Source organism: Pangasianodon hypophthalmus, chromosome 29 (genome assembly GCF_027358585.1).
Source record: "Pangasianodon hypophthalmus isolate fPanHyp1 chromosome 29, fPanHyp1.pri, whole genome shotgun sequence".
Lineage (NCBI taxonomy): Eukaryota > Metazoa > Chordata > Actinopteri > Siluriformes > Pangasiidae > Pangasianodon > Pangasianodon hypophthalmus.
The window spans coordinates 14,157,465-14,171,764 of NC_069738.1; the positions used below are offsets into that span (position 1 = coordinate 14,157,465).

General features: G+C 37.6%; 1 protein-coding gene across 1 annotated transcript; it reads right to left on the reverse strand.

Moving 5' to 3' along the window:
• Positions 1-1,517: 1,517 nt before the first annotated feature.
• aqp10b (aquaporin 10b) lies at positions 1,518-13,663 on the reverse strand. Its single transcript, XM_034301479.2, has 6 exons — positions 13,353-13,663; positions 12,088-12,214; positions 6,902-7,039; positions 6,690-6,808; positions 6,126-6,343; positions 1,518-3,102 (listed from the first exon to the last, which is right to left on the reverse strand). The coding sequence occupies exons 1-6, from the start codon at positions 13,437-13,439 to the stop codon at positions 2,901-2,903; spliced, it is 891 nt and encodes a 296-aa protein (XP_034157370.2). The 5' UTR covers positions 13,440-13,663; the 3' UTR covers positions 1,518-2,900.
• Positions 13,664-14,300: the final 637 nt, after the last annotated feature.

Here is a 14,300-nt window from a genome sequence, read left to right on the forward strand (position 1 = left end):
ATGCGATCAGCGTAAGTGAAAGTTTGCTCATCTGTTTACTGAAGATTAAAGTCGGATTGGACTGGATTTATTTCCTTTTTTTTTTTTTTAATTTCAAGTATGTGCCTACCAAGTCACCACCTGATAACCTCCAGAGAAGAGTAGAGTTATGTGATGGGAATCACTCTCTTTTCTTTGAGTTGATTTGGCTCAGTTAATAATAATTCCCAAATGGTTCAATGCCTTTTTTTCTAAACCAAAACAAGTTTGGGATCTTTTGACCAGGCATTATTCTTCATTATCTAACTATGGCAGAAATTGTTTTATGAAATCTTAGTCTACATTCTGATTAACAAAACATTACTTTGCATTGTGGTTTATAAAATATTTTCACGTAAGTGTAGCAGTGCGTACTGTTGCCACCTCACAGCTTCCATCCTGAGCTTGCATTACTGTCTGTGTGGAGTTTAACATGTTGTTCCTGGGTTTTCCCCGGGTTCTCCAGTTTCCACCTCCCTAAAACATGCTGGTAGTTGAACTGGTTATGATATATTTCCCCAAGGTGTGAATGAGTGTGTGAGTGTGTGGGTACATGGTGCCCTGCAGCGGACGGGCGTCCCATCCAGGGTGGATTCCCGGCTCACGCCCAGCTGGTTTTCTTGGAAGCATTTTGATTAAATTAATTACAATGCAATGTCATCAGGCCCGTATATGTATGTAGGTCAACTCTCAGCATTCATATACAAGATCCTGTTCAAATAGCTGACTCATTCACGAGCAACACATCACTAATGGGAAAGAGACACCTGTAATCAGCCAGGATGGAGATGGGTTCAGATTTGTTGCTGAGCCATGACCTGCTATTCGAGTAAAGATCACTGCTGATCTCTTTCTAGAAAATGTCCACATGGTGCTGCCTCGCTGTGATATTAAATTAATGGTTGTCTGGAGAAAAAAGTAAATATTCACAAAAGTATAAATAAGGAAAATGCCATGAAGTGTGTTACCACATTTTCCTGCAACAATGTCCTATGATTATATGTTATTCTGTGCATAAATATTTCTGTTTTCCTGAAAAAGCAGTGAGTACTGACTGCACTTGCATCATGTCATCTGAACTGCTTTTCCTGGAAGTTTCCACCACGTGCTGGTATGCAGTATTTAATGATAGATAAACCCTATGGAGCAAAACTCTGTTCTATATACTGACCTCCATAGTTAAAAACCTTATGAGATTTTCCTGAATTGTGCAAAATTCCATTAAATTTACAGGTTTGACCCAAAGAAATTGTTTAAATAGTGAAATGTCAGTCTATAAATAGGGTAAGAAGGTTATTTATGATATTTGACTGTAAGCGTTGTGATATCAGGTAAGTACAAAGATTATAATACAGCGCAATCATGAGCTAAGTAACTGGAAATTTTAATTTGTAGAAATTAATCATTTTAGGAGAGGCTTAATTCTTTACAATTATTACATTTATCAACATTATTATTATTATTATTATTATTACAATTTAAAACTACTTATTCTGTATTTCAGTTGTGAAAATTTTTAATTTTTGTTCAAGTGCCTATTGTTTAAAAATGATTTACCATTGAATGTAATGTCAAATGACAGAGACCCAACAATGTAAAATAATTAAATAAATAAATTGTTTTGCAAACTTTTATACAGTTTTGTGGGCATCACCACATGGAAATAAACTGTGTCAGGAACGTACTTTGCATGATATGGGTCATCAGCATACACACACAAGTACAAAGATAATCAGCGTTTCTGAAACCTTTGTAAATCTGGCAGAAAATTTTAGTTCGATTTGGCTTACATAAACATTTACACACAACTTTACTAAAAGATTGATCAATGAGGCCCGATTACAGTATTTATTTATTTAAAAAAAAACACTACCACATACTATTCATCCATTTATAGTTATATCTAATGTTGTGGAAAGATTCTGAAAATCTGAAGATTTTCACTTGGCAGAAAACTTTAACTCTGACTACTACAAACCTCCTTTCATAAATGATAAATAAAATCTCTTTACAGAAAGCTTCACCATATCAACAAAATTTTCTCTTTGTTAGATTATGTTTCGATTATGTCTGCTGTACAAGTCTCTGTGAATTAGTTTTTACTATAGAAACAGTAACACACGGGAGCTGGCTGTGGATCAGGTGGTAGTGTGGGTTGTCCACTAAGCACAGGGTCGGTGGTTTGATCCTCCTCCATGTGCCAAAGTGTCCTTGGGCAAGATACTGAACCTCAAGTTGATCCTGTTGGCAGGCTAGCACTGTGTGTGTGTGAATGAGAAACAGTGTAAAGCTGCTAAGGTTAAAAAGGTGCTATATAAATGCAGACCATTTACCATATCAGAATGAGTGCATTACTATAAACCTGTGATTTGCCTTGCTGTACAGTTATTTAAACAACACATTCTGTCCAATCAGAATGAAGAATTTAATGGTGCTGTGCTATTATTAGCCTTAGTCATAGAATCATTTGTTTAACAATTAGTTACCCATTTTTCCTGTGAACATTAGCTGGCTGTCAGTGAAACAGTGCCACAACTAATAGTCATTTGAAGGCCAGGACTGACTCGATTACACGAGTAAGATCAGGGATGTTCTTCCTGTTTGACTGAAATTAAAATGTACATCCAAACAAACCCATTGCAAATAAACCTACTCAAAAGGTAGGATTTTTTTTTTAAAATTTGCATGGTATTTTAAAATAAATCTAACATTCCCTTTACAAAGCAAACACCTTTGCTTGTGTCACATAGCTTTAAAGTAGCTTTTAAGTTACTTCACTAGTGGTTATTTAGGTCTCTGATATGTAAGTATGGATTCATATAAAAGACTTCTAAGCAGCTTTTTCCCAATATATCGGGGTGAAGAGAACCTCATGTGGTTTGCTACTGCATCACTTTGATCTGATTGGGTTTTTCAGACTCTTTCTGTGACACTTCCAGTTCCAGGTCCTGCAGGTTGTCGACGGTCTTGGTAACTTCTGGTTCAGGATGGTGAACAGCAATCAGCAGCTCATAAATCAAAGAGCCGACAAGGCCACCTACACAAGTGGCCACCAAAGGGATCCACCACCACCCAGCTCCAGCTCTGTCACAGAAAAAAAGCTGCTCTTAGTAAGGGTTATTTTATGTTATTTAGCACTTTCAATGATGCTTCATTTGGTGATATATTCATCAAGCAGATACAACCTGTTTACTCAATGACTGTTTTACTTGCAAGATAAAGTTGGATGTAAGAATTCAACTATACAAACTCCATTTTTCCAGTGAACATGAAAAATAATTTCATTAAATTAACAAAATCAAAGCTATTTTACTATGATTAGTTATTTGAAATTTTGTTCAGGTAATTTTGACTGGAAACTAACAAAATGCAAATAGTGCAAAATGTGTTAACATGACCCTCTATTTTGATTTTTTTAAATTTGAGAGTCAACTGATCAATTATTTTTTCACTTAATTTATTAGCTGAATTATTTAAAAATACCAACAATAACATTTTTTGCAGCATTTGAATCAACTAATACTACCTTTATATATAAATATGTAAATATATATATATAAATAATATATATTTTACATACAACCCACAGGACCCTCTTTTAATTGCATTTAGAGAGGCAATGTTTTGTTTTTTTTTTGTTTGTTTTTTTTCTTTATCATACTGGCTAATATTGCACATACATGTACACATCAAAATGCAATCTGCAGTATTTAGCTGCAGAAATATTCACAGTGAGGTCCACAAATATTTTGTTGTTATTTTAGCTGTCTACTACAGTATATTGGAGTTGAAATAAATATTGAATAGCTCATAGTGCACATTTTCAGCTTTAATTTAAGGGTATTTATGTCCAAATAAGGTGAACAGTGTAGGAATTACAGCATGTTATATGTGGTCCCCCAACACCCCTTTTTAAGAAAACCAAAACTAATCAGACAAATTAACATAATGATAAATTAAACTGTCATTTTTAATACTTGGTTTAAATCCTTTGCAGTCAATGACTACCTGAAGACTGGAAACCACAGACATGACCAGACGCTGGGTTTCTTCTCTGATGATGCCAGGCCTTTACTGCAGCTGTCTTCACTTCCTGCCTACACCATAAGATGAGGTGGTATTCTTCAGATCATGAGCAGTTCCTTCTCTTCTCCATACTCTCCTCTTCCTGTCATTCTGGTACAAGTTGGTCTTTGTCTCATCTGTCCATAGCATGTTGTTCCAGAACTGTACAGTTTTTTTTAAAGATAATTTTGGCAAATTCTAACCTGGTCTTCCTGTTTTTGAGGCTTAACAGTTGTTTACTTGTGGTTAAGTCTTTGCACTGACTCTGGTGCAGGCTTCTCTTGATTACTGACTTTGACACAGATACGTTTTGACACAGACACAGATACTCCTGGAGGGTGTTCTTGATCTGGCCATCTGTTGTGAAGGGGCTTTTCTTCACACAGTAAAGAATTGTTTTGTCATCCACCACAGGTCTTCCAGGCCTTTTGATGTTCCTGAGCTCCAGTGCATTCTTTCTTTTTAAGAATGTACTAAATAGTTGATTTGGCCACACCTAATGTTTTTGCTTTCTCTCTAATGGGTTTGTTTTGATTTGTTCGATGTTTTGATGGCTTGCTTCACTGGCAGTCACAGCTCTTTGGACTTCATATTGAGAGTTAACAGCAACAGATTCCAACTGCAAATGTCACACTTGAAGTCAAATTTAGTCCTTTTATTGTAACTGATATAATGAGAGAATAACACACACCTGGCCGTGGAACAGCTGAGCAGCCAATTGTCCAATTACTTTTGGTCCCTTAAGAAGGGGAGAGGCCACATTTAAAGTGCTGTAATTCCTACACTGTTCACCCGATTTAGATGTAAATACCCTCAGATTAAAGTCTGCATTTGAGGTCATTGTTTAGTTTCAACTCCAATATACTGTGGAAAAGCAATATGCAATATAGCAATATTTTACCCTATTTCCTTTCCAAAATATTTTTAAAAAACTATACAACATTCCTGGATAAACCTGTGAATAAATGGGATAGAAAGGTGATATAATATTATGAAAATTGAGTGTGCAAATCACGTCAGATGCATTGCTGTTGATGCCAAAGACAAATTTGTTCCTGGTGAAAAATCCCCTTCCTGCTAAGCTCTCCTCTCCCTGTGCTACAAATGAACATATGTGTAATATGGTGCACACTTTGTGAAAGGATACTGTGGAGGATATGTTCAAGTCAAGTCGAGTGGATTTCATTGTGCTTCCTCCATGTAACGTATACACTGGAATCAGAACCATGGTGCAGCATGCAACAATGCACCAGCACAGTATGCAGGACTGTGCAGGAAGTGCAAATATATACAATAAAAAAATACACAGGACAGCAGACACTAACTGGACAGGACAACCAAACAATATTATAATAAGGAATATATATGGCATAGCTGAAGCTGAGTTGAACACAGCATGTAGTGATAGCATATGAATTAAAACCAGTTGTCTGTACACTGTAAACTATCCAACCATTTAACTGTCTCAGTAGCACCAGGTCTTGATTAGTCCAGGTGGGTGTTCAGAGGCAGCAATGTGTTAAGTAGTCTGACTGCCTCAGGGAAGAAGCTGTAATTGGTTGTACAGTTACAGATGTAGAGGTTGAACGTTCTGCCAGATGGGAGAAGTGTCCATTAAAGGGGTGGGAGGAGTCATCAACAAATCTGTTGGCCTTGTGCTGCTGGGCTTTCTTGGTTAAGCAGGTGGTGTTGAGTCCAGGTGAGGTCCTTGGTAGTGTATGCACCAAAGAGCTTCTCTTCACAGGCATGACATTGTTATGCAGTGGAGAGTGATCACTGCTGGTCCTCCTGAAGTCAACAATCATCTCTTTCATTTTATCAACATTAAGACGGTGGTGTTTCTGCACTAGTCTGTGACCTGTTCTCACCTGTTTCAGAACCGGTTTGGTACATTTACGCAGTTAAAAACTGTACTAAAACACAGGCCCTGTTTGTTTTTGCATCTTGTGTTCTGGAGCAGAACAAATTTGTGGATGGCTGAGAAGTCATGAAGACTTGAACCCTTATGGTGTAATGAGAGTGTATGTGCATGTCAGGCTGACCTGAACACCTCATCGCCCCAGCCGGCAATAAAGGTGAAGACCCGAGGGCCAATATCTCGCGCAGGGTTGATGGCATAACCGCTGTTTGAACCCATGGAGACGCCGATTACCATAACTACTGCTCCCACCAGCACAGGTTCTAGACCAGGAGGGGCAGGAACGTTACGGCTGTCACCCAGAGCCAGAACACACACCATCAGGGCCGCTGTACCAATCACCTGAGAAGCATGCTCAGTGTCAAGCACTCTAATTTTGTATAAAATTCAGCATTCTGGTTTTATAGTAAGGAAGTAGAGACTGGTAAGACTGACTGATGGATAATTTACATTATAAGTGCAATGGTTCAATGGCATATTTAAGGAATTCGTTCATTGGTAACAGTTATGTTGTTATGTTAGTTACACTGATTACAATGTATGTAATAATGCCAACCCTAAGATGCAAAGACATAATGACACTTCAAGAACATGGCTAGAAGGAGTAATGTAAATGATAATATTGACGATTATGTTACACATGTTACTGAATCAGGAATGTGATTTGAAATTTTTCAGTTCAAGTCACCTGGTCTACTACTCCTCCCCATACACTCAGGTAATCTGCAGGGTAAGTGGAGAATATTCCTGCTGTGGCAGTGGGACCGCTCACTGTAAAGTGCCCGCCACTGTAATGGATTATGGCATCTGGACACAGAGACACAGACACACACAACATGACACACCACCACCAGCACACCTTATAAACTTAGATAAAAGATGTAAGCCTTTTTCTCTCACCATAATACTGCAAAGCAACAGTGGCTGCAGCCAGAAAGGCACCGAACACCTGTGAAAAGATGTAGAATGGCAGCCGAATCCAGGGAAACCTGCCCAGGAAACATAGGCTGAGAGACACGGCGGGGTTCAGGTGAGCTCCTAAAGCAGAGAAAAGAAGACCAGAGAGGATGACCTTGTGTCATCTCACCTATTCCTTTAATAATTATTATCCTTTTCAGCTAAACCAGGTTGAATTTTGTTCTAATCACATTGGTTTTATTAACTGATACTGTTACGGAATGGGAATTTACAACAATAATAATGCAACTGAGAATACAAACATTTTACATGGAAAAAAATGACACAGTAACCACTAGTGAAATGATGTATATATATATATATATATATATATATATATATATATATATATATATATATATATATATATATATATATATATATGATGTACTAAGCTGTTTGTGCCCGTTTAGGCAAACTGTGGAAAACTGTGCATGTTGTGTACAATGCTGCAAATAGTAAACTATGGTACATGCCCCATAGTGAGTTTGTAGTGTTTTATAGTAAATATATGCTATTATCTAAAGTAATATTATGACCTACAGTATTTGTGTGGTATACACACCATAGTATTCCAATATCATTACGATTAAGTCTGCCAATAATTACTGAAACCAGACGCTTACCTAAGTTAATTTCTCTTAATGTATTAAGAATATCAGCTACATATTTGAGTAGGTTTAAAATGCTCAGACTTGATGGCTTATAGCTGGAGATCTCTCTGGAAAACTCTCAGAACACACGATCTGGCACAGTGTCCCGCCCATCCTCCAGCCATTCCACACTTAATAACCAATCATTTATTTCATATGTTGTTGTTGTTGTTGGTCCCCACAGCGGATCATTAGTCTGCATGTTTGATTTGGCACAGGTTTTACGCCGGATGCCCTTCCTGACGCAACCCTCTCACTTTATCTGGGTTTGGGACTGGCACTGAGAGTTCATTTCCAGTGGCTGGGTTGGTTCCCTGCCCAGGAATAGCAGCAGTAATAGCATTTATTTTATATAAAATGGCAAAAATGTTATTATAGAAATTATTATATTATCAAAATGGTTTTAGGAGTCTAGAATAATTACTCTATTGTCTTCTCCATATGACCTCAGATGGAATTATCTTAACCTGGTTTAGCATCATCCTGTGCTGGCAGCCTATAAAAAGCAAATGCCCTCTCTGCCTCTCCATTTATAATGGAACATTTGTAATGCTAAAGGAAAACTGACATTAGTGACGCATTTATAGGTTTACAACAGGAAATGCTGATTATTTCTCTGATTATCAGCATCATCCACATCAGTCTCTGTCCCATCACCTGAGGTAAAAATCACACAAACTTCATCAAGTCTCACTGATTTTCTGTTTGCTCTTACATCAGTGAGGAAAAAATCACTGATTAATTTAGTGAGGTTTATTCTTTTGGCGAGATTTCGCATATTGTTATTAGGTCATTCAAACATTTTAAAACTTTGTCCACTGTTATCTGTACAGAGTGTGTAAGCACTCTTCTCTGTTTTGATGATGAAGATGATGATGATGATGAAGATGATGATGATGATGATGTGTCAGCGAAGGAGTGTCGCAGACAATTCAACAGCTGGTATCTGACTATAAACTGAATTGATTAGACTTATGCAGGTTTTGTTACGGCACACAGTGAGACAAAGATTTAATCAAACCGTTTTTGTCACAATTTAGTCACTGCATATGGAAAGCAGACTAGCAAGCCAGGTTAACTAGCAAGGCTTTAGAAATTTTTGGGCAGACAGACTGCATTTCTTAAATTGGGTCCTTACGCAACATGATCTGTGTGCGAATATTAGGAAGTAAATAGAAATATTTCCAGGTTGTTTTGGTGAAATATATTAGGAGCGGTCATATTATAGGCAGAGAAACCCAAGTCAAGTGGCTTTTATTGTCATTTGAACCATATACAGCCACTTGACTTGACTTTTCTCTGTGTATAATATGACCCCTCTTAATATATAACCCAAATTTGGTCAAAACTCTTTTGTCATTTTTGGCTGTTTTCCAGAATTCAAGCATATTAGGATCCAACAGGTTTTCCCAGACTGTTACACGTATGAGTTTGTATCATCTGTTAATCCTCTTTGGTTGCAGCTGAGACTGTCAGCTCTTTTCATTTTTGTGATGCGTAACAGACCTGTCCCAAAGACAGTACATGTAGTGGGTGTCATTGGCTGACAGTGAATCTGACACTTCTCATCAATGGCATGAAGCTTTTACTAAATTGGCACCTTTTTTTAAAATATTTTGCACATACACTATATTACCAAAAGTATTCGGTCACCCATCCAAATGATCAGAATCAGGTGTCCTAATCACTTGGCCTAGCCACAGGTGTATAAAATCAAGCACTTAGGCATGCAGACTGTTTTTACAAACATTTGTGAAAGAATGGGCCGCTCTCAGGAGCTCAGTGAATTCCAGCGTGGAACTGTCATAGGATGCCACCTGTGCAACAAATCCAGTCGTGAAATTTCCTCGCTCCTAAATATTCCACAGTCAACTGTCAGCTTTATCATAACAAAATGGAAGAGTTTGGGAACAACAGCAACTCAGCCACGAAGTGGTAGGCCACGTAAACTGACGGAGAGGGGTCAGCGGATGCTGAAGCGCATAGTGCAAAGAGGTCGTCGACTTTCTTCACAGTCAATTGCTACAGAGCTCCAAACTTCATGTGACCTTCAGATTAGCCCAAGTACAGTACGCAGAGAGCTTCATGGAATGGGTTTCCATGGCCGAGCAGCTGCATCCAAGCCACACATCACCAAGTGCAATGCAAAGCATCGGATGCAGTGGTGTAAAGCACGCCGCCACTGGACTCTAGAGCAGTGGAGACGCGTTCTCTGGAGTGATGAATCACGCTTTTCCATCTGGCAATCTGATGGACGAGTCTGGGTTTGGAGGTTGCCAGGAGAACGGTACATTTCGGACTGCATTGTGCCGAGTGTGAAATTTGGTGGAGGAGGAATTATGGTGTGGGGTTGTTTTTCAGGAGTTGGGCTTGGCCCCTTAGTTCCAGTGAAAGGAACTTTGAATGCTTCAGGACACCAAAACATTTTGGACAATTCCATGCTCCCAACCTTGTGGGAACAGTTTGGAGCGGGCCCCTTCCTCTTCCAACATGACTGTGCACCAGTGCACAAAGCAAGGTCCATAAAGACATGGATGACAGAGTCTGGTGTGGATGAACTTGACTGGCCTGCACAGAGTCCTGACCTGAACCCGATAGAACACCTTTGGGATGAATTAGAGCGGAGACTGAGAGCCAGGCCTTCTCGACCAACATCAGTGTGTGACCTCACCAATGCGCTTTTGGAAGAATGGTCAAAAATTCCTATAAACACACTCCTCAACCTTGTGGAAAGCCTTCCCAGAAGAGTTGAAGCTGTAATAGCTGCAAAAGGTGGACCGACATCATATTGAACTCTATGGGTTAGGAATGGGATGGCACTTAAGTTCATATGTGAGTCAAGGCAGGTGACCGAATACTTTTGGTAATATAGTGTATGTACTGAATAAGAAAACTAAAATGTCCTTATACTTGTTTGCCCATGCAGAAATGTGAACTGTGTGAATTTATCGCCAATTTTTGGTAGCATAAAAGAGCTTTCTAATTCAAATGGTTCAGCCATGTTTTGTTTCCATGCAGATGGTTATTGGTGCCAGACAGGTTTCAGTAGTTCAGAAAACACTCCTGGGATTTATAAACCACATCAGGTTTCTCTCCTACCAGCCAAGAACAGGAATCTGCTACAGTGGGCACAAACTCATCCAAACAGGGCAGCTGAGGATCGGAAAAACATTACCTGGTACTTTTCCTATTATTAGGTGTTACTAGTAAAGTGGAAGGTGAGTGTATAAGGTCTTAATAGGCTTAATGACCCACATCATCAATGCTAAAATGTGTTAAGTGTTTAAGTAGTAGTTTATTAATTCACTTGGATTAACCAAAAATTCCCACATTAGTTTTATACCTAATGATTTACTGTAATTATAAATTGTGTTATGACTGAATTTTTTTTTTTTACAAAAATTACAATATTATCATGTCATTATCATAATATCATAATATGTCACTTTAATACTGTTGTGTGTTTGTGTTTTTGTGTATTCTCGGTGTGTCTCTTTTATATTTTTTATACTTACATATTTTTTAAATAAAATTTATGTCTGTATATCTGCTGCTGTAACAATGCATATTTCCCCATTGGGGACGAATCAAGGATTATTTTATCTTATCTTACTGGCATATAAAACACTTGCTACAAGGATTTTGGCAAAGTTCCCCTTCAAATCAGTTGGAGGCACTGGATAGTAGGTCAGTATGTGCTGGTATTTAATAACACTCAAAAAAAAGAAACCAGTTTATGATAGTGGTTCTCATAATCCAGCAAGCTGTGAAGCAGGGGCCATAATTTTTTGATTTTATTACAGCGGTAGAATTCACAATCCAGCATTATCAAATCTATTATATTTATTACTGAACTCTTATAGTTTCTAGTCTGTTTGACTGGTCATTTACGTGGTGAATTAAATGAAAAACAAGTAGGTTTCTGATGTCAACTCTGACCTAATGCGTTCTATCAGTGGAAGGTTTATGAATGAAATGAGCTAATAAATGCACAGAATTGTATAGTAAAGTCTAATATTTGTAGCTCATAAGATAAATCTGTACTGAGAGAGAGCATCTGTGGAATTTTTTTAGTGATTAATTTTTTTTATAGAAGATTAAAAAGGAAGTTTGGAAGGAAGTTAGTTTTATATCCATGCTTGATTAACTGTTCAAGGAGAGTTTATCATAAACTCTTTTTCTAGCTATGCACCTAGACAAACATAGTGGTCTCTGGAAGACTAGAGGTTAGGTCACGGCGCTCTCAACACTGCGGCCCGGGTTTGATTCGCACATGATGGTGCACTTCCCGTGCCGGTCCCAAGTCCGGATATGTCAGGAAGGGCATCTGGTGTAAAAACTGTGCCAAATCAAATATGCAGACCAGTGATCCGCTGTGGTGACCCCTAATGGGAGCAGTCGAAAGAAGAAAACAACAACCTAGACAAACATAGCTTAGCACCACAGGACATGAGGTGCTAGAAGAATGTGGCTTACCTGATACTCCTTTGGAAATATAGATTCCAAATGTAGTGATCAAAGCAAATCCAAGATTGATTGACAAGTATTCTCCTTTGCTGTTTTCTGAAGTGGTGACCTGAGCGACTGAGCCGCAGCCAAACAGCTACAGTGAGAAGACAAGGAGTGATTTAGTGATTTAGAGAGAAAGCAGAACAATACTGAAATAATTTTAATGCAGAGGCGTGCTGTGTGTCTATTACCATAAATAATGTGTATAATGCTAATAACTGAGAGAAATAATAAAATACAGACAGGTAGCCAGCACCTTACTAGACACTTTGTGATGGCTTTTCCTTTAATTTGTCACCTGTCTGTATGTTGGGTATTTACAAATCTTTCAGGGGCATTTTTTGGCTCTAAAACCAAAAGAGATGCACAGATGTTACAGTTTTGAAGATTCAGAACTCACCCTTATCTTACATTTTCTTATGCAATTGTATTCATCAAAGTCTTAAAACCAAAACATATTAGATTTTTTTAATGCAAGCAAGTGTTTTAAAGACTGTTATAAAGAATGTATTTTCCACTTTCTGATGTACAAATATATAAATGACTGGGGACTATGAGAGGTGATGTGTTTCCAGACTGAACCTACCATTTCTACAACACAAACCTTATCACTAAAACATACAATTTTCCAAAAATGATTCATCAGTGGCTAAAGAAAGCATCTGAAAGACAGCTACCCTCAATTAAGTATTTTATTTTAGAATTAGGGCCTTAATTATAATAATAAAACCTTTTGGAATGGCTGTATAACTAATCATCTACATTATTTGCTCAGCAGATCTATCGAGGTTGCTTATATTAAGTATATTACCATTTATTTAAAACTATAATGCTGCACTGGAATAGTAAATCATTCAACTAGAAGTGTGATTTACAGATTTACAGGTCGATGACCTTTTCTGTTTCCCTCTTTGCCCTCACCACGCTTGAAAGTTCAAAGTACGCAAGTAGCCAGTGTCTCATGGTGAGGATATGGTCACTTCACAAATAAATCCCAAAATAGATTTTGTAAGAGGGATGAGTTGAGAATCAGTTCAGTAATTCACTCACTTTTGAAGAGAATAATAGAACCTTGGAAAAGTCTAGCATGAAAGTGTCCTGTGCTTGGATATACAAGAAAATAAACCGTTTAAATAAATAGCCTCAAAATGACTCAAACAGTAATACAAACAAATTAGTACAAGGAAAAGCCAAAGTACAGAAATAATGTATAAATGAATAAACAGACTTACTATTAAAATGTACACTCCAAGAAACTCAGCAAAACATTCTCTAACCAGGCGACTGCTGATCTGGCATCTCTTTAATACTCGGTCCATGTTTCATGAGACATTTGGTTTCATAGTTTTCAAGAATTCATTCGGTGTAGTGCAGCAGTGTGTTCACAACTACACACAGCTCAAATGAAACACGCTCAATCAGCACTTATTAACTCACTACAGAAAAAAAGCCCTTTCTAATGAACCCTGCGTGTAGTCAGCCAAGTCTAAGACCCTACATGCGCCAAAGTGTGTGTGTGTGTGTCCATGTGTGTGTGCCATTGACTAAACTGCATGCAATAACAATTTTATGCCATAAAATGATGAGTTGTGCTTTATATTCTGTCTAAAGAGCACTGCAGATGATGCTCAGATAACGAACATAAAAAAAAGACAGATGATGATGTACAAAAAAAAATCATCATTTCAACACTTAAGCATTATCAGTATGGGTGTGTGTGTGTTGATAAAACATTTTATTGAGTCATATGAACATAATAAAGCACTTTGACAAAGAAGAATTTAACACATTAATGATCTAAAGCTCTTCATTTAACCTTTGATACAGTGTTCAAAGGATGCTTTGTAAAAGGACGTATATATATACAGGCATCATCAGAATACAAGCTTGGAATTTAAATGGCACAATAACAAAGCTTTTTTTGCTACAGAAATGTAAAAAAATAAATAAATAAATCTGACCCTAATTCCCATGTGAATTTGTTGCAAATATGCACTAATTTTGCACTAAATTTAACACTTTAATAATTGAATAATAATTAATGAAGGTAAAAGAAAATACCTGCCAATACCAAGCGCAAATATCAGCAACATTTGTTTTAATCAGTGAAAAGTGGTACACAGGATGAACCTGCATTAAGAACTCCTATGAAGTCATTCAGTCACTGTACAGCTCACTAA

Coding starts and splice junctions, on each gene's coding strand:
- aqp10b (XM_034301479.2), bottom strand. CDS start 13,439: ATGGACCGAGTATTAAAGAGATGCCAGATCAGCAGTCGCCTGGTTAGA. Junction 6,344..6,689: donor GGGGAGGAGTAGTAGACCAG/GTGACTTGAACT, acceptor CATGCTTCTCAG/GTGATTGGTACAGCGGCCCT. Junction 3,103..6,125: donor TGGGGCGATGAGGTGTTCAG/GTCAGCCTGACA, acceptor TTTCTGTGACAG/AGCTGGAGCTGGGTGGTGGT.